At 29.8% G+C, this 25,360-nt stretch overlaps 1 protein-coding gene across 1 annotated transcript in view; it reads right to left on the bottom strand.

Annotated features, from left to right (window-relative positions):
• LOC107447165 (uncharacterized) overlaps positions 1-20,621 on the bottom strand; it is a 41,635-nt gene extending 21,014 nt beyond the window's left edge. Inside the window, exon 1 of the mRNA XM_087152517.1 lies at positions 20,408-20,621. Coding sequence (XP_087008643.1) covers positions 20,408-20,431 — 24 coding nt within the window. The 5' untranslated portion in view covers positions 20,432-20,621. The remainder of the gene's footprint in view (positions 1-20,407) is intronic.
• Between the last annotated feature and the right edge of the window lie 4,739 nt (positions 20,622-25,360).

Consider the following 25,360-nt stretch of genomic DNA (forward strand, 5'->3'; position numbering starts at 1 on the left):
TTGTTAGTTAAAGTTAAATGTTCTCACAACGCAATTATTTTTTTTGAAAAATCATTCTTGATTCCTTAAATCTACTTTTTTTTTCTCTATTCAAAAATAAGATATAACAAATTGGTGCCGTTGACCAGCGGCCACGTGTTAATGCTTAAGATTAAAAAATTAACTTGCTGGTCGTTAACTTTAAGTAATATGAAATTAATAATGCTAAATTTAATTGTGATTACCAAAAATAATTTTTAATAATATATAATATATATATGAATGATTGCTTAAATCTTGATTAAATTAATTTTTATTACTGCTACATGATCGCGTTATTATTGTCGAAGCACTACATCTGCGTATGCTTCATTTTTACTCTCTTGTTATTGTTAAGGATTATTGTATTTAATTGTATAATTGTGTTCATTTTATGAGAATTGAATAGAATCTTAACTCCTCATAATCTTAGTCAATCACGTGTACTTTTAGGTTTAGGGTTAAAAACAATATCCCAACTTGTTTTATATATTTTGTGTAGTAGGAATGTTTTTAGATTTTCATGAGATATTTGAGTTTTTACAAGAAAACATGGATTGCACGTGTTATAAATTGATAGGGTTAATTATTGAATGTAATAGATAAACGTCATCTGTAATATCAATCAGGATTTTATTTTATGTTTTATATAGTCACAAATATTAAAGCCTTTGATTTTATTTTAAGTTTATGTAAATTTTTGGCGCGTTTCAGGTGTAGGAAATTTCTTATAAATTTTATTAGTTAAGCCTTTTATCGAAAATGGCAGAACCTCGGTCAGACACTTCGTCTTCGGATCCTGCTGCAGCAAACAGAATTGATATTATTCCTGTGGTCAAAAGCCACACGATCTCAGAATTTTTACCCGTTATCCCTAATTTTGATGGGAATTCGAGCTTTTCCAGATTTTTCGACAAATTCAATTCCATTGCAGAATACTGCAACTGGGATGCAAATGATAAAATTTTAGCACTATCTTTACGCCTCACTGGCGAAGCACAAGAGTTTATAAACACACAACGAAATTTAAAACAAGCGAAAGATTTTGATTTAATAGTTAATTCTTTAAGGGATAGGTTTGAGACGAAGTCAAACATGGCTTCAAATATCACTAAACTTACACAGGCATACCAACTGCCGTGCGAAAATGCCAGGCAATTTTTTAGCCGCTTAGAAGGTATATCATACAACTGTGTACCGAATAATAATAGTACTGAATTTGAGGATTATCGACAACAACTCTTGTTGTCAGCTGCTAAACAGGGTCTGAGGGTGGAGTTACTGAGAGGAATTGCCTCAACAGCTTTAAACAGCTATAATGAATTTAAGAAGCATGCACTAACATTCGAAGAAAATTTTAAGGTTATTGAACCGCTAGAGCTAGCAGCTACTATACAAGCTAAAGCAGGAGAAAAATCAGATAACAAAATAGATAGTCTTACTGATAAAATTGAACAGCTTACTGTAAAATTAAATGATATGCAAATTCAACTAAATGCACAGAGCATTCATTCAAATAAAGAAAATTCACACAGGACGCGAAATGTTAATAATCATCTTCAGGCTCAGTCAAAGAAAAAATGCTTTAAGTGTAACAAATTAGGCCACATAGCTAAATATTGCCGAATTCCATTTTGTAACTTTTGTAACCGTAGCGGACATTCATTGGATAATTGTTTTAAAAAGAATAAAAGTTTAAACTAATTGGGGGAGAGACCGCTGCACCACCTGTCTCTGTTGGTATCCCCGATGTGGTGTTTAAAGATTATCAGAATTTAAATCAAGATATAAAAAGGAGTACACTTTCGGTTGAAAGCCCAGAGTTTGTTCCCAGCCTTAACAATTATAAAAACCTTCCCATTATAGGAGTAAATATTAAAAATTTAAATTATTTTGCTCTCTTAGACACTGGATCTACTGTAAATTTAATCTCCGAACACATTTTAGACGAATTAAGTTTGACTAGTAAACAAAAGAATTGTAGAGTGGAGGTACAGAATTTCAATGGAGGTCGTGTAAGCATAAACAAATCAATAAATTTGAGTTTCAAAATCGATACTAGTAGATTTTCGGCAGATTTTTTTGTCCTACCTAAACTTTCTAGAGATTATGATATGATATTGGGTTTTCCCTATTTAAGTAAAAATAAACTGATATTAGATTGTAAAAACAAAATTTTAAAAAATGATGAGCTTAATGTGAATCTAATGTATGCAAATTCTAATGATACCTGTAATGCTTGCAAGTCAGAGGAGGGAATTCCTTTTTATGCAAATAAGAAAATAATTGTACCCCCTTTCTCGCAGTTAGCAGTTCCTGTTCGTTCTAAAAACAAATTAATTAAACATACTGAACAAATACTTCTTTTGCCCAACAAAAATATAGACAATCTTTTAATTGCAAGGACTGTTTCCTTGGCTTCTGATAAACTATTTATAAATGTCATGAATGTAGGTGAAACCCCTATCCATATTAATAAAAACGCGTCTCTTGTTAAAATGGAATGTTTGTTTGTATCAAATAAAGAAAAATGTAATAGCATTGACACAGCTCAACTTGGAGAGGATTTTGAGTGTTGGGGTGGAAATTTTCAGCTTGATCATTTAGATGCTGAACAAAGGGATAGATTGTTGGAATTTTTAAAAGTTTACAAGGATGTTTTTGCTCACTCGGTCACAGATTTATCTGAGGGATGTGAAACGCTGTTACACAAAGTTGATTTGTCAGATGACATTCCTGTCAGGCAACGTCACTATAAAGTACCACACCATCTAAAACAAGAACTTGATAGACAAATTAATGAATTGCTTGATATTGGTATAATTAGCCCAAGTGATTCACCATATGCAGCCCCCGTGGTTTTAGTGAAGAAAAAAGATCAATCATACCGCTTATGCACCGATTTCAGGAAATTAAATTTAAAAACCTTACCCGATTCGTTTCCCATACCCTGCATTACTGATTTGGTGGATAATCTGGCTGACGCAACGTTATTTAGCTCATTAGATTTATGCAGTGGGTTTTTTCAAATGAAAATTCATCCTAGTGACAGATATAAGACCGCTTTTGCCACCGAGCACGGTCTCTACGAATGGAATAGGGTACCCTTTGGGTTAAAAAACTCCCCAAACAGCTTCCAACGATTAATGTCTTTAATTTTATCAGGTTTAAAACCCTTACAAATAGCCGTATATTTGGATGACATTATAATAGCCTCGAAAACTGAAGAAGAACATTACAATAAATTGCAACTAGTCTTTGAACGCCTTCGCCAGCACAAATTGAAACTAAAGCCGTCAAAGTGCTCATTTCTAAAAACAAAAATAAAATATTTAGGCTTCTTAGTAACCGAAGGTAAAGTTTTTCCTGATAAAGACAATATTAGTACAGTAGAAAAATTTAAAACTCCCAAAAACTCTGATCAGGTTAGGTCCTTCATTGGAGTTACCGGTTTTTACCGCAGATTTATAGAAAACTATGCAAAAATTGCATTGCCATTAACTAAACTAACTAAAAAGAATTGTAAATTTCAATGGACTCCGGAAACACAATCCGCGTTTGATAAATTAAAAACTGTTTTAACACAACAGCCTTGTTTAAGTTTGCCAAATTTCGAGAAACCATTTACAATATTTACTGACGCATCTAAATATGCGTTAGGCGCCGTTCTGTGTCAGGAAGATGAACATCAATTTTTCCATCCCGTCGCATATGCCAGTAGAAAACTTAAAAATCCCGAAATAAACTATTCGACAGTTGAGAAAGAGATGTTAGGTGTCGTTTTTGGTGTTACCCATTTTAAACAGTATTTATATGGAAAACATTTCACGGTATACTGTGACCAAGCTAGTTTGTCCTACGCTTTAAATGTAAAAGACCCTACATCTAGAATTGCGAGGTGGGTGATGACCTTACAACAGTTTGACTATAAAATTATTCACAAACCAGGAAAATCCAATCTGACCGCAGATTACTTATCTAGATATGTAGAAAATACTAATAATATTGTTAGCACTCAATTTTCCCCAGCATTGTTAGAAAGATTGAAGATCCATCAAAAACAAGATCCACATTGTATTAAAATTCTTAAATTAATAGAAACTGGTAGTAATATTTTGTCAGAGATGCCAGTAATTTACTTCCTTAAAGATGATACCCTATGTTGTACCCCTAAAAATGGAAAAAGTCAAAGCATTGATAAATTAGTTCTTCCCTTAACCTTAGTGACAGAAGTGTTAAATTTATGTCATAATTCACCCACTACTGCTCACCAGGGATTTACAAAAACCTTGAAACGAGTAAAATCGTCCTTTTATTGGCCCCAAATGTACAAACATATTTTGAACCATGTAAAAACTTGCAATTCTTGTATTGGAAAAAAAGCCCACAAACCTAACAGGTTAGCCCCTTTGCAGAGAATACCAGTTACAACTAAACCTATAGAATGTATAGCAATCGATGCTTTAGGCCCTCTCCCTACAACTTACTCGGGCAATAGATTTATCTTAGTAATGAGTGATTATTTCACCCGTTACCCGGAAGCATTTGCGACTTCCGATATAAAATCTGACACAGTGGCACGTAGTTTGGAAGAATTTATTTCTCGTCATGGTGTCCCATCTAAAATCATTTCCGATCGTGGATCCAGCTTTTTATCGAAGGCAATAGTTCAGGTATATGACTATCTAGGCATTAAAAAACATTCCACTACCAGCTACCACCCACAGAGTGATGGTGTAGTCGAGCGCTTAAATGGGACGCTAATTAATTCACTCAGCCACCTTGTCAATAAAACACATAATGACTGGGATAGACACTTACCTTTCGCCCTAATGGCTCATCGTAGTGCTATCCATTCTTCTACAGGCTATTCCCCAGCATCCTTACTGTATGGTCGTGAAATAGAACTTCCTAAGGATATCTTAACCAATGATGCGAAATTTACTTATGCTGACCACCATGAATATGCATATGATTTGTCACTAAGGTTGAAAAATTCATTTCAATGTGCCAAAGAAAGCTTAGAGCTGTCTGCTTCCAAACAAGAAAAAAGGCGGGACAAAATCAGCAAAATAAAGGATATCCAGGTGGGCGATATTGTATATGTGTACAGTCCGCAAAAAAAAAAAGATATCACCCTGAATAACTTTTGTTCTAATGATCGGATTTTCACGATCTAAGTGTCAATCTTAATGGTTCCCGGGGGTGACCTCAAATATGCTAATTAATTAGTGCTAACTATTAATTAAGTTACGAAATCAGGCACAAAAACGTACTTTCTCTGAATAAACATGTATTTTTTTTTACATATTTGGAATCCTGACCCTTAAAATAGGGGGGGTAGACAAAATTTCGAAGAAAATGGGTTGTAAATTAGGTCGCAATAGGGATTTATATATCTGGCGATGGTTTAAAAATATGCCAAATTACCTCGCCATAGAAGGGGAAATAATTTATAACAACCATAAAGAAACTGAATGAATGACAAGATGGGAAAAGATAGTGCTTCTCGTTGCTAAGCAACCAAAAGAATTTTTCCCGTTGCTTTCTGGGCTTTTTTTTTTTTTTTAAATCTCCTTTAAAAAGGAAATTTAAATAAATTAATAAATTATTTTTGATTCTCCAAGATTATAGAATGTTTGAATTTTTATCTGACATTATTTATTTTTGTAAAGCTGTTTTAATGTAATTTGTATGACAGTTTTGAATTAAAACCAAATTTTCATAAGTTATCATAAATTTAAGAAGAGTTGTAGGGTTAAATGCTTTTGCCCCGCACTTCGAGTTTCTTAGGAAAGGAAAAAAAAGTGATCAAGCAAAGGTGGACCTGAAAAAAGATAGCTATTCTGATGCATAATCGCAAAATTTTATAGAAATCACGGTATTTATTTTCGATAAATTTGTAAAACTTAATATATGTTATAAGGCATTTTAAAAGCATTTTGATAGATATATATATATATATATATATATATATATATATATATATATATATATATATATATATATATATATATATATCATAATAAATAAAAACAAAAAAAAACACGAAGAAAATTACGAAAAATAATAAGTTTTATTTATTGCGCATAAGCTGCAAGTAAATAGAACTCATAAAATAAGTAAATAAGTTCAAAATGTAGAAAAAACTTGGGAAAAATTACGGAACAATAAAAAAGGGGGGAAGAAAGATAATAATAAAAAATAAAACGGCAAGAAACCGGAAAAAAATTCTAAAAATATCCGGAAAATAAAAGATATAATCTTTTCATCAGCTTACACGATTATATCAGCAAAAAAATAGTACTTTCTATTATTGTATCAATATAGCCAAAGTAAAATATATCAATGCAATAGTTTGAGAAGCACTCAAAAAAATTTTACAAAAAAATTACAAACATAATGGAACACAATAAGTAAAAATATCAAGCGAAATCAGAAAATTAAGTATAAAGAAGAAACAGAATGAAACATGAAACGAAATCTATAAAGCGAGCTGCGAATTCAAATGAACTTATTACATGAACGTGAAATTTTTAAAGAATTATTTAAAATATTTTCGAAAAAGATTGCCACATTACAAAATATGAAACCAAAAGCGGAAATTGAGCTAAAAGCTTAAATAGAGGGGTTTTGTATTAAAGTGCGTTCTTACTGCAGTGTTTTGGTTATACCTATTTTATACAATGTGATTATAATGCTTTTTGAATTTATTATTCTGTTTTTATCGGAGAAAATAGTAACTTCGTTAAATCATGAAAATTCTTGGAATTAGACATGAAAAGTTATGAATTTGAAAATCTAAAATGTAAAAGATTATTAAGGAAAATAAAATATTTCATTTGAAATCTATTTTTTTATTCAACATTATTTCATTTTATGCTTTACAGAATATTAAAACGGTGCGGAGATCAAGGAAGTATGTAAATAGGAAAATATATTAAAATCCATATCTTAAGTTCAGAACCTTTTTTCATGGCACTTGTTAACCAAAATGCTGTAATGATATTGTCAGCATTTCAATTAAAAGAACTAATTCGTTCTGTTTAAAACTATCTCTATCACACGACTTTTTTTTTTCCGAATGTCGCATACCTCCCTTAACTATATCCGTACTTCTTCAACTACGATTAAAATAAAACTTTATTTTAAGGAGCAAGTCAAGAATTTGTACTTCTTAATATTTGCAAATGATATTAAGTAAACTTAGTTTGCAGTAAAAAGAGTTGATGTTATTTACACACTCCTTTCGTTAGTTCTTTAAAAAACATGATTAAACGAAAATTAGGTTTATAATACCCTTAATTAAACAAGAGTAACAATTGTTACAGTTTTTACAATAATTTTTCAACTCTGACACTCTTTTCATGAGATAACTTCTTTTGCCAACGATTTTGTCCCTTTTTTTTTGTTAGTTGAAACCAGCTTACGCATTCTTGTAATTTTTACATTTTATCTTTGAAATTTCAATCTCGAAAGACATGCATGAAGTGACGCCTAGTCCAAAGAATCTAAGTTAAATAGTTGTAAGGCCGATTATTACGAAAACAATTAACTACTCTGGTTCAATGAAACAATTACAGTAAAACTTGGGTAAGTTGACCACTTCATGTGCATTGTTTTAGTGGCCAACGTAGACAAGTGGTCAACTTATAGAAGGGGTGGGACATTGTTTACTTTTTCGTTTCCTACATGTTGCTATACATTAAAATTTTTTTTTTACTTGACTTAAAAATTTGATTTAGCAAATGGCCAAATGAATATCTCAAGAAATGTGTTTAAACCTAAACGAACTTCAATTTGTTACACAGAAATAATTTTAATATTTAACTAACTTTTTTTTAAAAATTATTTTGTTAGTTATGCATGTGAAGTGTTTAATAAAAATAATTTCTTAAAATATCAGAACACGAAAACATTGAAAACTTTAACAAAACAAAATTATTTTGACACTTTAAAATTTATTCTGTTATTACTACGCATACAAGCCTATTTGCTCACTATTGCAACTGTAAGAGCAACTTTTCAACTAACACACCTGTTTTCAATGAATGAATGAAAGAAATGGTCAAAAGCTGACTCCCTACAGTTTCCCCAGATGGTCAACTCACAAAAAGGTTTAGATTAGCTTTTTACACTATTTCACCAAACAAGTGAAATATTAACATACATTGCGAAATGACAGAAAATTTTCTGAATTTTTTTTTTCTGGTCAATTTATGAGGGTTTTAGAATAGAATTTCATAATACTCCTAGACAAAATTAACTTATTTCAGTGGTCAACATACAAGATAGACAGGTGGTCAAGTTACAAAGGTTTTGCTTCTTTATTATGTAGGAAAATTTCCGTTCTTGATAATTGAGGTCAACTTATTCAGGTGTAAAACTTACAAGTGTGGTCAACTTGGCAGGTTTCACTGTATAAATAAATCATTAATATTCTTGTTTTTTTATTACGAAATATTAGGAGAAATTTGTATACATAATTTCTTCAAAACGTGTGTTAAAACTATGATTATAAGTTATTTAAGAAGAAAAAAGTCAAATGGAGTAAAAGAACAATTTTTGAGATGATGATTCTAAAAATAGCACATTTTTCAAATCTTTTTGCAATTTTTTATTTTAGTAGTTGTTTAACAAAACAAGGCATATCGAACATTTTCCTGATATAGCAATATTTTTTTGAACTGTGCAAAAGTTGAGAAATTATACAAACAACTTTTAAAGAAAATATTTTCAACTTTTTAAGACAAAAGGGTAACTTAAAAGGGTTAGCGCACAAGATTAACTTTGAATGTTGAATTAAAATTGCATGCCCATAGTTTTTTGTTCATTTAAAAAACAAAACAATCTGTTAAATTTTTCCCCTGTGCGCACATACGCATTTACTTTTCATTACTCGAATAAATAAGAAGTAATAAAAAAAATAAAATTAATAATTTATCTTCATTTTTCGTAAACAATAGTATATTTGGTAAATAGTCAGCTGTTCTGCTTCGAATGATATTGAGTGTGATCAGTAGAATATTTTTAATTTCTTAACAAGATTTAATTCTCAGATAGCTGGCAATAATTTTAAGTTTTCTTTCAATAAGAACTTAGCAATAATTTAAAAAGTAATTTTATTTTAAAGAAAAACATAAATTAAAGTACTTAAACAATTGATTAGTATATTATTGGAAAAAAATATACATAATAGAATTTTAAAAAAAATTGCATTAAAATTCAATAAAAAAGTTAGAAAAATAATTCTGCGAAACACGCATAGACAGGTAATTTACAAATTTATTTTAAGATTAAGGCGATATATAAGATGTAAAGAAGTTTTAAAAAACTCTACTCTAAACTCAGCTGCACGACAGCCCATGGAGGGCCAAGGCCTACTATGCCCATCTCAGTTTTCTGGACCTAGGGCTCTGGGGTGCAGGAGCAGATGTTCCGGTCAGGTGGTCAGCCGAACGCGGAACCCCCAGTGTTTAGTTCCCAATCATGCTTGGTACTTATTTATCGACCCACTGAAGGGATGAAAGGCTGAGTCAGCCTTGCCCGGCCCGAGGAACGACAGGGCGAAGCGCTACCGCTCAGCCACCGGGGGAAGTTTTAAGATGATTAAAAATGTTGACTACGCATTCGTATTAATAATTATAAAATATATATTCAAGAAATTGATAAATATATTATTCCAAATCTATGCATACGTGTGTATATTATTGAAATTGTATCAGTTATTGAAAAAGAAAATCAAAAATTAAAAAATAATCACATTAAGTAAGCACAATCTGGTGCATAATCATATTCTATCAGAAGCACGCCTTTATAAAACTAGACATTCGTTGAATAAAGTGTTTTTTATTCAAAATGTTTTATTCATAATTTCTTTACTAAATTACAAATACATTATTAAATGACTAAAAAGAAACATCGTATTTTATAGTTTGAAAGAAATAAAAATAAGAAGATTAGCAAACGATTATTAGCGAAAAAAATATGAATGAAATTTTACACTACGCGCGCGAAGTCAAGTTCCTCGCAAGTTTATCACATTTTAATATTAATCGCTCCATTTAATCATTTTTTTATTGTCGCCAAATTATTTTTTTAAAAATAATTAATTTTAATTTTTTTCAGCTTCTAATAAATAAAAACAGTTGAAACTTTAGATTTTTCTATTGAAAAATATGTAGATTATTATGGTATAAAAAAATTCATACCTTATAATTCAAAATTTTTTCATCCTCAATTTAATTAAATAATAAAAAATAATTAATAATTATTAAAAATTATTTTTTTCATGAAATTATCTTTGGGTAAATGAGTTTTATGAGTGGGTGCAATTTTTTTTGAATTGCTTCATTAGTTTTGAAAATATGACTAAAAACGCAAAAAGCGAAATTAACATTAAGGGGTACGAACTTTGGATCGCTCTCCTGACCAAACTATGGGGACCACATTTCCCAGATTGCGGCTACCCCCTATATTTTGAAGGTTAGGAATCCAAATATGTAAAAAAAAATACATGTTTATTCAGAGAAAGTACGTTTTTGTGCCTGATTTCGTAACTTAATTAATAGTTAGCACTAATTAATTAGCATATTTGAGGTCACCCCCGGGAACCATTAAGATTGACACTTAGATCGTGAAAATCCGATCATTATAACAAAAGTTATTCAGGGTGATATCTTTTTTTTTTTGCCGACTGTACACTCCTCAACTGTCACAAGGGTTAACAAAAAAATTTGCTAAGCCCAATAAAGGTCCGTTTAGGGTTAAAAGTCAAAAATCACCTGTAAATTTTGAAATTGAGGATGTTTGTGACACCAATAGGACACAGGTGGTGCACGTAGATCGCTTAGCGAAAATACCAGAGAAAATTGTATTCCCTAACCTTTGTGATACAAATGCAAACAAACAAGACACTGATAATTCTAATAAAACGACAACTAATAGAAAAAACACCCATAACTATAATCTCAGACATAGAAAGTAAATGTGACTTTGTTTTTATATTTCTATGATATTTCTAACCTTTATATAAAATTTTATGTATGTTTTCAATGTATTATCGTCGCAAATATATCTAAGGATATTTTGTCAAGTTTTTATTCTGTGAGTGAAACTCACAAAAGTTATGATCAATTTTGACATGAATTGTATAAGTTTTTTTTTCTAAAATCCTTGGCAAGAGAGTAAATTATAAATTTCTTTTTGGTCATTTAGGTTTTTCAATGTTTTTGTGATTTTGAGAATTGAGTTGTTTGGGGATATAGATGGTAGGAAGTGCAACTATGGATTTATAATTACCTGCTAAAACGTTTCAACTAAATAGACTGTTAAGCGTATTTAACAATATGTAACTGTTGGACATTACCTGCTAAGACGTTTCAACTAAATAGACTGTTAAGCGTATTTAACAATATGTAACTGTTGGACATTTCACTGTGTTCAAAGTGTGTGTTTGGAAGTACAAAATGTCTCATCAGAGAAACAGAACTAAAATCACGTTAGTCTCCATAAGCAACGTACAGTCGGCAAAAAAAAAAAGATATCACCCTGAATAACTTTTGTTATAATGATCGGATTTTCACGATCTAAGTGTCAATCTTAATGGTTCCCGGGGGTGACCTCAAATATGCTAATTAATTAGTGCTAACTATTAATTAAGTTACGAAATCAGGCACAAAAACGTACTTTCTCTGAATAAACATGTATTTTTTTTTACATATTTGGATTCCTAACCTTCAAAATATAGGGGGTAGCCGCAATCTGGGAAATGTGGTCCCCATAGTTTGGTCAGGAGAGCGATCCAAAGTTCGTACCCCTTAATGTTAATTTCGCTTTTTGCGTTTTTAGTCATATTTTCAAAACTAATGAAGCAATTCAAAAAAAATTGCACCCACTCATAAAACTCATTTACCCAAAGATAATTTCATGAAAAAAATAATTTTTAATAATTATTAATTATTTTTTATTATTTAATTAAATTGAGGATGAAAAAATTTTGAATTATAAGGTATGAATTTTTTTATACCATAATAATCTACATATTTTTCAATAGAAAAATCTAAAGTTTCAACTGTTTTTATTTATTAGAAGCTGAAAAAAATTAAAATTAATTATTTTTAAAAAAATAATTTGGCGACAATAAAAAAATGATTAAATGGAGCGATTAATATTAAAATGTGATAAACTTGCGAGGAACTTGACTTCGCGCGCGTAGTGTAAAATTTCATTCATATTTTTTTCGCTAATAATCGTTTGCTAATCTTCTTATTTTTATTTCTTTCAAACTATAAAATACGATGTTTCTTTTTAGTCATTTAATAATGTATTTGTAATTTAGTAAAGAAATTATGAATAAAACATTTTGAATAAAAAACACTTTATTCAACGAATGTCTAGTTTTATAAAGGCGTGCTTCTGATAGAATATGATTATGCACCAGATTGTGCTTACTTAATGTGATTATTTTTTAATTTTTGATTTTCTTTTTCAATAACTGATACAATTTCAATAATATACACACGTATGCATAGATTTGGAATAATATATTTATCAATTTCTTGAATATATATTTTATAATTATTAATACGAATGCGTAGTCAACATTTTTAATCATCTTAAAACTTCCCCCGGTGGCTGAGCGGTAGCGCTTCGCCCTGTCGTTCCTCGGGCCGGGCAAGGCTGACTCAGCCTTTCATCCCTTCAGTGGGTCGATAAATAAGTACCAAGCATGATTGGGAACTAAACACTGGGGGTTCCGCGTTCGGCTGACCACCTGACCGGAACATCTGCTCCTGCACCCCAGAGCCCTAGGTCCAGAAAACTGAGATGGGCATAGTAGGCCTTGGCCCTCCATGGGCTGTCGTGCAGCTGAGTTTAGAGTAGAGTTTTTTAAAACTTCTTTACATCTTATATATCGCCTTAATCTTAAAATAAATTTGTAAATTACCTGTCTATGCGTGTTTCGCAGAATTATTTTTCTAACTTTTTTATTGAATTTTAATGCAATTTTTTTTAAAATTCTATTATGTATATTTTTTTCCAATAATATACTAATCAATTGTTTAAGTACTTTAATTTATGTTTTTCTTTAAAATAAAATTACTTTTTAAATTATTGCTAAGTTCTTATTGAAAGAAAACTTAAAATTATTGCCAGCTATCTGAGAATTAAATCTTGTTAAGAAATTAAAAATATTCTACTGATCACGCTCAATATCATTCGAAGCAGAACAGCTGACTATTTACCAAATATACTATTGTTTACGAAAAATGAAGATAAATTATTAATTTTATTTTTTTTATTACTTCTTATTTATTCGAGTAATGAAAAGTAAATGCGTATGTGCGCACAGGGGAAAAATTTAACAGATTGTTTTGTTTTTTAAATGAACAAAAAACTATGGGCATGCAATTTTAATTCAACATTCAAAGTTAATCTTGTGCGCTAACCCTTTTAAGTTACCCTTTTGTCTTAAAAAGTTGAAAATATTTTCTTTAAAAGTTGTTTGTATAATTTCTCAACTTTTGCACAGTTCAAAAAAATATTGCTATATCAGGAAAATGTTCGATATGCCTTGTTTTGTTAAACAACTACTAAAATAAAAAATTGCAAAAAGATTTGAAAAATGTGCTATTTTTAGAATCATCATCTCAAAAATTGTTCTTTTACTCCATTTGACTTTTTTCTTCTTAAATAACTTATAATCATAGTTTTAACACACGTTTTGAAGAAATTATGTATACAAATTTCTCCTAATATTTCGTAATAAAAAAACAAGAATATTAATGATTTATTTATACAGTGAAACCTGCCAAGTTGACCACACTTGTAAGTTTTACACCTGAATAAGTTGACCTCAATTATCAAGAACGGAAATTTTCCTACATAATAAAGAAGCAAAACCTTTGTAACTTGACCACCTGTCTATCTTGTATGTTGACCACTGAAATAAGTTAATTTTGTCTAGGAGTATTATGAAATTCTATTCTAAAACCCTCATAAATTGACCAGAAAAAAAAAATTCAGAAAATTTTCTGTCATTTCGCAATGTATGTTAATATTTCACTTGTTTGGTGAAATAGTGTAAAAAGCTAATCTAAACCTTTTTGTGAGTTGACCATCTGGGGAAACTGTAGGGAGTCAGCTTTTGACCATTTCTTTCATTCATTCATTGAAAACAGGTGTGTTAGTTGAAAAGTTGCTCTTACAGTTGCAATAGTGAGCAAATAGGCTTGTATGCGTAGTAATAACAGAATAAATTTTAAAGTGTCAAAATAATTTTGTTTTGTTAAAGTTTTCAATGTTTTCGTGTTCTGATATTTTAAGAAATTATTTTTATTAAACACTTCACATGCATAACTAACAAAATAATTTTTAAAAAAAAGTTAGTTAAATATTAAAATTATTTCTGTGTAACAAATTGAAGTTCGTTTAGGTTTAAACACATTTCTTGAGATATTCATTTGGCCATTTGCTAAATCAAATTTTTAAGTCAAGTAAAAAAAAAATTTTAATGTATAGCAACATGTAGGAAACGAAAAAGTAAACAATGTCCCACCCCTTCTATAAGTTGACCACTTGTCTACGTTGGCCACTAAAACAATGCACATGAAGTGGTCAACTTACCCAAGTTTTACTGTAATTGTTTCATTGAACCAGAGTAGTTAATTGTTTTCGTAATAATCGGCCTTACAACTATTTAACTTAGATTCTTTGGACTAGGCGTCACTTCATGCATGTCTTTCGAGATTGAAATTTCAAAGATAAAATGTAAAAATTACAAGAATGCGTAAGCTGGTTTCAACTAACAAAAAAAAAAGGGACAAAATCGTTGGCAAAAGAAGTTATCTCATGAAAAGAGTGTCAGAGTTGAAAAATTATTGTAAAAACTGTAACAATTGTTACTCTTGTTTAATTAAGGGTATTATAAACCTAATTTTCGTTTAATCATGTTTTTTAAAGAACTAACGAAAGGAGTGTGTAAATAACATCAACTCTTTTTACTGCAAACTAAGTTTACTTAATATCATTTGCAAATATTAAGAAGTACAAATTCTTGACTTGCTCCTTAAAATAAAGTTTTATTTTAATCGTAGTTGAAGAAGTACGGATATAGTTAAGGGAGGTATGCGACATTCGGAAAAAAAAAAGTCGTGTGATAGAGATAGTTTTAAACAGAACGAATTAGTTCTTTTAATTGAAATGCTGACAATATCATTACAGCATTTTGGTTAACAAGTGCCATGAAAAAAGGTTCTGAACTTAAGATATGGATTTTAATATATTTTCCTATTTACATACTTCCTTGATCTCCGCACCGTTTTAATATTCTGTAAAGCATAAAATGAAATAATGTTGAATAAAAAAATAGATTTCAAATGAAATATTTTATTTTCCTTAATAATCTTTTACATTTTAGATTTTCAAATTCATAACTTTTCATGTCTAATTCCAAGAATTTTCATGATTTAACGAAGTTACTATTTTCTCCGATAAAAACAGAATAATAAATTCAAAAAGCATTATAATCACATTGTATAAAATAGGTATAACCAAAACACTGCAGTAAGAACGCACTTTAATACAAAACCCCTCTATTTAAGCTTTTAGCTCAATTTCCGCTTTTGGTTTCATATTTTGTAATGTGGCAATCTTTTTCGAAAATATTTTAAATAATTCTTTAAAAATTTCACGTTCATGTAATAAGTTCATTTGAATTCGCAGCTCGCTTTATAGATTTCGTTTCATGTTTCATTCTGTTTCTTCTTTATACTTAATTTTCTGATTTCGCTTGATATTTTTACTTATTGTGTTCCATTATGTTTGTAATTTTTTTGTAAAATTTTTTTGAGTGCTTCTCAAACTATTGCATTGATATATTTTACTTTGGCTATATTGATACAATAATAGAAAGTACTATTTTTTTGCTGATATAATCGTGTAAGCTGATGAAAAGATTATATCTTTTATTTTCCGGATATTTTTAGAATTTTTTTCCGGTTTCTTGCCGTTTTATTTTTTATTATTATCTTTCTTCCCCCCTTTTTTATTGTTCCGTAATTTTTCCCAAGTTTTTTCTACATTTTGAACTTATTTACTTATTTTATGAGTTCTATTTACTTGCAGCTTATGCGCAATAAATAAAACTTATTATTTTTCGTAATTTTCTTCGTGTTTTTTTTTGTTTTTATTTATTATGATATATATATATATATATATATATATATATATATATATATATATATATATATATATATATATATATATATATATATATATATATATATATATATATATATATATCAAAATGCTTTTAAAATGCCTTATAACATATATTAAGTTTTACAAATTTATCGAAAATAAATACCGTGATTTCTATAAAATTTTGCGATTATGCATCAGAATAGCTATCTTTTTTCAGGTCCACCTTTGCTTGATCACTTTTTTTTCCTTTCCTAAGAAACTCGAAGTGCGGGGCAAAAGCATTTAACCCTACAACTCTTCTTAAATTTATGATAACTTATGAAAATTTGGTTTTAATTCAAAACTGTCATACAAATTACATTAAAACAGCTTTACAAAAATAAATAATGTCAGATAAAAATTCAAACATTCTATAATCTTGGAGAATCAAAAATAATTTATTAATTTATTTAAATTTCCTTTTTAAAGGAGATTTAAAAAAAAAAAAAAAGCCCAGAAAGCAACGGGAAAAATTCTTTTGGTTGCTTAGCAACGAGAAGCACTATCTTTTCCCATCTTGTCATTCATTCAGTTTCTTTATGGTTGTTATAAATTATTTCCCCTTCTATGGCGAGGTAATTTGGCATATTTTTAAACCATCGCCAGATATATAAATCCCTATTGCGACCTAATTTACAACCCATTTTCTTCGAAATTTTGTCTACCCCCCCTATTTTAAGGGTCAGGATTCCAAATATGTAAAAAAAAATACATGTTTATTCAGAGAAAGTACGTTTTTGTGCCTGATTTCGTAACTTAATTAATAGTTAGCACTAATTAATTAGCATATTTGAGGTCACCCCCGGGAACCATTAAGATTGACACTTAGATCGTGAAAATCCGATCATTAGAACAAAAGTTATTCAGGGTGATATCTTTTTTTTTTTGCGGACTGTACACTCCATAAGCAACGATGGTTACTACGCAAGAAACGTTACTGCCTGGGGCAGCAAAAGGGCCCTTTGCCGTTCCTGGTCGGTGGATGATTTTCTGCTACGTTATTTACTTTTCTCAACAACTGAAATTTAGAATAGTGTGATTAAGAAAAATATGTGAACTGTTTGCAATTTCAAATTAATATTGAAATGTACAGGTTTAGAATTTTCTACAGTGAAAAGTTTTCGGAGCTTCAGTATTCAAAAAAGTGTACAAAAACTAGACGTTAAGAACGTATCCAATGAGCGAGCATTGGATTGCGAAGCAATCCGAAATGAACTGTGAAAGCAGTTCCGGGGGTTGGTGAGCCCCAGCGAGCAGGGGGCGAAGTCTCCTAGTCTATATATATATTTCTCTTACAAGGCACCAAAAAAAAGCCTCATTGCAACTCCCCCAATGGCAATGTTAGAAAATCGACCAATGATTGCTAATAAAAATGTCACATGGCAAATGTCACATGAGGTGGCTCAACATATAGCGCTTTTAAAAACGGAAACAATAACCAGAGTTAGCATTATTAGGTTGTTCAATTTAGATTCATGCCCTAATAACATGATAATATTTAATTTAAACTCAATTAGGAATTAATTAGGCTGGCCTTCTCCATGACTATAAATAAGTCACAAGGTCAGACTTTTGAGAAAATCAGTTTAGTATTGACTAAACAAGTTTTTAGTTACGGACAACTTTATGTTGGCCTGTCAAGAGTTAAGTCATTTGACAGCCTTTCAGTAATTGCTCCAAGATGCCAAATCTATAATTGCGTTTTCAAAGAAATTCTAAATGCTTAGTGTTAATTTCTTAGAGCTTTGCAGAAAAAAATGTTTTTTGGAAGAAATTTAATTGAAACTTCTATTGGCAGTAGGCAAGGGAAACTGTCAAAATCAAAACTCCCCGATTAGAAATGCAGCATGGCGACCTCTACGTGGTATTTCTCGGGTAATGCTAGCAGCCATGCATTTTCATTTATTGTATGTAAAACATCCTTATTTTGTTCTAAAATGTTATGTACTTTATCACAAATGTTAATTAATATAGAAATTGATTTCAATAATGCTGATCACCAAACAATATTTCATTTGGCGATAAAACAAATTTTTGTGTTCTTGAAAATGAAAGACTTTTTGAGGGTTATTATCTCACAAGGAAAAGTTAGGGTTTAATGTTTATATTTTTAAATAATAAAATTTTTTTCTAAAACTTTCAGAATTTCTAGCATTAACTAATTTATTATACACATTTAGTTGAATTTAGGTGAGCAACTGCAATATTTGATAACTTATTTTGCTAATATGTTTCTCATTTAGCTAATGTTTTGATTTTTTCACCATGTACAATCTAAATAGCTAATATACTTTTTTAAAAGCCAATAAGAACATTGATAGAATTCTTCTACATAAGTACAATACTATGTCTTTGATGATAAAATACTATGTCTTTGATGATAATATACTATGTCTTTGCGCTAGAACATTGTGTTCATTGGCGAGCGAGCGCAGCGAGCCATGGTTCACGGCGTGAACTACATAGGATTGCGTAGCAATTCTCGGGGATTGGCGAGCGTTAGCGAGCAGGGGGCGGAGCCTCCTAGTATAATTTAATAGGGTAGTATTTTTTATTTTCAAATTTAGTGGATAACAATTGTAAAAACAATCCCACGGACAATGCGACGGATCTAAGGCTATGTCAAGGTACGTCTCTTGTGAATATCAGTTGATTGTTAGGTTTTCTCTTTTGAAATTACATTATGACGCATTCACATACATTATTAATACATATACATTTTCCATGGCGAGACGATGAGGCAACTACAAGCACTGGTTCAAGAGGTCCACGAGGGAAAAATGCACAATATTACCGTGATTACAGAGCACGGAAGCGAGCGGAGCAGGAAAAAGAGTCGTTGAATAGAACTAGTGATCCTTCTACTACTGCTGATTCTTCTACAATTAAGGTCGCAGGTTGCGAAGTTTAACTTCTTCCGCGCGGAGGGACTCCACGCACTATTTTTTTTTAAATGTAGTGACTACAAACTAATTTGGAATTGTAGTAACTATTTCATTACTTTAAAGAGACGAACTTGCATTAAATGTAATAGAATAATAATGACAAAATATTTATTCATGTGTACACGAGCCAGTTAGTTATTCTCAATTTTTTTTCTTCATTTAACCTTCCACTTTTTATGCCTTTCTCAACAGTGAAAATAGTATATTTTATCAAATACTTGACATTTTTTAATTGTTTAATGCTCTTTATATTTCCTCACAGAAATGAAGTACATTGAAAATACGTTCCCCTTCTTCGAAATAACATGTCGGTGTTTCATGAGTGTGCATTCGCGTGTGTAAGTGTGATTAATTATCACAGTGGGTAGTTTAAATATACGTGATTTTTAAATACTTAATTTCTGTTGTTAACGCTCAGCTGCAGTCATATAGGGTTTATTTTCATTGCATCCATTGACGGACCCGCGAAATTCGAAAAATGATTTACGTTAGAATTGTGTTTCTTTCCTTGCCAGAAATCGCTACGAACTACTGTTTATATATATATATATATATATATATATATATATATATATATATATATATATATATATATATATATATATATATATATATATATATATATATATATATATATATATATATAAGTTCAAAATGAAGAATAAAACAAAAAAATTATAGACATATGAAAAAAAAAGGGGGGGGGGAATAATAAGTAAAAAATAACAAACAACAGATTATATAATAAATATAACAATAAAAAAAAAAAAAAAGAGGATGAAATTTTATTTAAAAAACCGGAAAAATAAGATATAATCTTTTCTTCAGCCCACACGATTATATCCGCAAAACAGAGTGCTTTCTGATATTGTATCAATAAAGCCAAAGCAAAATATATTAATACAATAGTGTGAGGAGCACTCAAATATATATATATATATATATATATATATATATATATATATATATATATATATATATATATATATATATATATATATATATATATTATACTACACAACAAACTACGGATAAAAGTAGCGACTACAGTAGTTTCACCGCTTGGAGCTTATTTTGAGAATACATTGAGGTCTTTAAAATATAAAAGTTCTCTTGAAATTTAATCTCGAACTACAAGCAATTATTTTTATCAACCTAAAAAGATCAAATAATGAGTTAATGAAATAACTAATACTTACTTTTAAGATGGACTTTGATTCCATATTTCCCAGCAAAATTAAAGTAGTCAAATATATAGGAGAATACCGACGTTTACCACTGTTTTATTACTTTAGAATAGGATTGTTTCTTTTTTAACGAGAGGAAAACTTTTTATACACTTATTTTATCGTTTTTTGTTTTGTGTATTCAGGCTTTAAATAGCTAGAAGTGACTCACTGGTTTAGAAGTGATAAGAAAATGTGTTGGACAATACGACTATTTTGATAAATTCCGTGACGCGTTTTAATATTTGATTTCTTTTATTAAACTTTAACCAACGCATACAAAGTACAAAAATCAAACATGCCATTATTTTAAATCACACATAACTTACGATTTTTTGTGTAGCCTTTTTAAAAAAAAACTACTATCTTAACTTAAATCTATTGACAAAGTAGGCAAAACCGTTATTTAATATAAATTTAAATAAAAACCACATTTAAAAAAATTACGCTTAAAAGTTTATTTTTTAAACAAAATTATTTTTGCCGTAAAATTATTTTAACCGTAAATAACCAATATTAGTATTAATCTTATACTAATCAATCGACAAATAGACTACGAATAAAAGAAAGTATACTTTTTTATTTATTTCAGACAAACTGATGTAACTTAAAAAAAGTGATATAATATTTCAATAGAAAAATAGGGTAAATATTATTGTTTGCACTCGCGGCAAGAAAGTGACCACATTTTCATTGAGACAAAGCGGGACAAATGGGATAAAATGAGAATTACAATTTAGTTATATATATTTTATTGTATACATTCATATACATGTACAAAAATGTATTTATTATTAATTATTGGTAACTATAAAAATATTTGTAAAAAATAATAATTTGAACATCATGATTTTTAATCAAAATAAATTTTTTATTTAAAAAAAATTATGATTTTCTTTCACGGTCATATTTTTGATCTGAGTGAATACTTAGCAATAGATTCGGATCATTTATTAAAATGTCGTGAAATATTTCACATGACTTGCTCAAATTATATTTTACACTTAAAATAGATTTTTAAAGTTTTAATGTTCAACTGCGTTTTTTCAGTTGTCCATATTTTATTAATACTAGAAAAAACACGTTCTGTTGCTACTCCTGGAAGGGAGAGCGCGAATTCTACAATTTTTCCACCATGTGAGACCAAAAATTCAGCATTGCATTTATCACATCGTATCATGTAGTCTATTTTAGTTTTCTTTAATAAATTGAAATTCGCTGCTTAGCTCTTCATTAAATTTGCACTCTCTTTTTTTTACTCATCTTTTATTCTGTGGGTAAATACTAGAAATGAATAAAAAATTTACTACAAAGGCTAAAAAAAGAGTATTAAATTTTGCCTTATTGACCGTTACGTTGTGGCGACTATTGCTCTACCACTATCTTCGTCTATCAAATAATGAGTCAAACCGAACGTCAAATTGAAAACAACAAACTGCACTGTCTGCACTTATCTGAATTAAGCCGAGACGTAACGACAATGATCGAACACCACCGAGTAAATCTAACTCGGTACATTGCCTAATTTAGTTTACTCTGCATGCATTTTACATGCTTTTTTTAATGTATTTTTTATTTCTTTACATTCACCATAATATTTAATAAATAATAGGTAATATATTTTTACAGTACATTTAAAATAAGAACTGCAGATATTTTCTAAAAAGCGGGACATTTTTAAAAATCGGCAGGACGCGGGACAGTCCACTAAAAAGCGGGACTGTCCCGCCAAAATCGGGACGTGTGGTCACTTTAGGCAAGGCAGATGTTAAATGTTCACAAACAGCCTAGTTGCATTTGTATTTTTTCATTCTGCATTTCTTAGATAGACAGTTCAAATTAATAACCCATTAATTATCTAATATTTCGGTTGTCTTTATGAAATTATTCTAAGTGACATGCAGATAAAAAAATATTATTTTTCGAATAACAATATCTTGAATACATTATCAAAAGAACCTGCATTTAGGAAAAATTGGATTAATATTTCCCATCACGCTTTTCAAACTAAATTCGTTAATAAAGAAATATGTTAAATAAAAATAGCTAAACTGGTTAGTAAAGAAATATGTTTCCCTGGTAACCAGTGGCGGACTAATGCTAAAGCAGGTCCTAGGCAACATTGTAATTCCGGGCCTATTTTTCAGTCATGACACATACTTTGCTTTTGGTAGTTTCGTTTTACAGCATATACAAGTAGTTTGTAGTTCTATTTACAAAATTAAATAAACAAATATACCCAGATTGATTAGTTTAGTTATTAATAGAGTTATTTAATAACTCTTTTTCTATATAAAGTAATAATAAACTATTTAATTTTTGTTGGCCTAATGTGTATCTTAATTTTTTTATTATTCTGGCTATTACTGAGAATGATCTTTCACCGCTTGCATTGCTTATTGGAAGGGTTAAATAAATTCTCAGAATTATGTTTAAATTAGGGAAGGTTGCAATAATATTATTTTCCTGAATAAATGACCACATGGATGCAGGCGAAATAATATTTCCTTTACTTTTAAAAGTCTTAATTGTAATATTTCATTTTTCAGTTCTGCTAGGTTTAAATCTTGTTCATAACATTTTAATCCCTCTATTGAAGAGTCACTAACATCACTATCATGAAAAATTGTTTTGAATTTATTGCTAATAGTTTTTTTTAAAATGTTGCTAATTAAAGAATCGCATACAACAAAAAAATATTAACTTTAAAATGTTCTTTGCCACTGAATCTTATTTCATGTTCTGTAATTTCATCATGAAATAGTTTTCGCACTTTCTGCCGTTTTATATCATTAGTATATGCAATATTTTAAACTTTTTCTGCTTCTTTTTCTAAATTGTCAAAATCATCTCTAACAGTTTGTATGAAATCTATCAATGAATCATATATTAAAACTGCTGTATTTAGAGATTCGTCTTTTTGTTCAAGAATCTATTCTCTCTAAAATCTTTTCCCATATAATAAGTAACAGTACATACTCAAATGTTTCCAGTTATTTATGTAAATCGGCTGCTTCGGAACTTGTTAATGATTTTTCATCTTTGTTTGAAGAAAAATAACGTAAACAATGTTTAATTTCTTCATAATTTTCCTTTAAGGATTTCACAGCATCGGAATGAGCAGACCACCTGGTGTCACAAATAGGTTTAATACTCAAGTGTTTGCTCTTTCAAAATTTTTGTAATGCATTCAACCTGTGAGTAGAACTTGAAAAAAATACGTATAATTCCTGAACGATATTGAAAAAAGTGGTCATTTCCATGTAACTTTCGGCAGCAGCATTTCCAATTAAATTTAATGAATGATTTGCGCATGGTATAAATAGGCAGAAAAATATGTTGTTTTATTCTGGATTGGAGTCCCTTATATTTACTTGACATATTAAACGCATTATCATAACTCTGTCCCCGACAGTTAGTGATGTCTGTGCACGATTGTACACAATGCGCTGGTTCATTGAATACTAGAAGTTTAACAAACAATACTTTATTTAACAATTGTAAATAATCAAACCAAAATCATTGCACTATTGCAATGACTGGCTCAAACAAGAGTTCAAGAGCAACTGACTAGTTCGAAACAATTACAACAGATGGCGTTTCACTTAAGACCAAACAATGTCTAAATCTATGTTATTTAAAAATTCTAAAATAACTTTCTCCAAGTTTTCACCTGTATGAGAAAATATAGGTAGAAATCCCAAAAATCTTTCTTTTATACCACTTGGAAGAACATAGCTAATAATGACGGTCAGCTGATCTACGTGAGATATATCAGGTGTTGAATTAATAATTAGAGAGTAAAATTTGACTTCCTTTATTTCGTTCACTATTGTGAGTTGTCAATCTTTGGATATAATAGAAATAAATTCATCACATATTGTTGACCACAAATATTTTATAAGTACCGGTGTCGCAGTTTGCATATTTTATCATGTGTTCCCGCATAAATGGATCGAACTCTGATAAATATTCCAAAGCACCTACTATATAATTACCATTATTTTCACTAAAAAACACTTCATTTTTACCACGAAACGCTAAGGAGTATGAAGAAATAAATTTGATTGTCGCTACTACACGTTTAAGTACTTCCCTCCAATATTTATTTTCATTTATAATTTGTTTTTCCAGTTTAGTGTCCGCTAATTTTAGATCTTGTTATAATAATTAGAATGGAGTTAATGTGGTCACAGGAGTTTTCATGCTCTGACAATTTTTTATATACATTTTTTCAATCATTCGTCCCTTTTGACATTAGCTTTGTTTGCTTGGAAAATAATTTACAGACGTACCAGTACAATAAGTTGTTGGTTTCAGTATAAGCCAACAATCTTTTTTAACTTTTTCCCCGCTATTAATTGTTCTGACGAAGGAGGCAATAGTTAATTTTCTTGTGATTTGTTTTGACCCTTCATTGCATCGAATGGAAGACGATTCCAAAGATCCATTTATTGATTTTGGTGTATTTTTATATAATACTCTCGAATGGCGTCTGTTAAGTATTCTGGCTATAATGCAATATCGTTTACAAAACTCTTAGTTTCAGCATTACTTTGAGATGATTTTAATTTATATTTTCTCCTTTTGTTTCATCTTCACAAACGGAATTGCTTGGTTTTTCCTGCTGGTCTTTTTGCAGAATAGTTTCGAACACAAATGATGTTTCTATAGTTTGAGCAGGTGAATTTTGTGAAAATGATTACGATTGTTGTAATTGTTCTCCATATACGATTAAAAATTTGTCCAACGATCTTTTCATTTGTTTTGCCACTTTATCTCGATCTGCGTTTCGTTTTCTTTTTTCACTTTCACTTAAATGTTTATAGGAACTCATTTTAAAGACCTAGTACTAAAAAGAAAGAAGAAAATGATCTTCAATTAAATTTATTTTTACTCAATATCACAATTACAAACAATATCACA

The sequence above is a fragment of the Parasteatoda tepidariorum genome, chromosome 9, assembly GCF_982258835.1.
Source record: "Parasteatoda tepidariorum strain Cologne lab strain chromosome 9, Ptep-v5.0, whole genome shotgun sequence".
Taxonomy (NCBI): domain Eukaryota; kingdom Metazoa; phylum Arthropoda; class Arachnida; order Araneae; family Theridiidae; genus Parasteatoda; species Parasteatoda tepidariorum.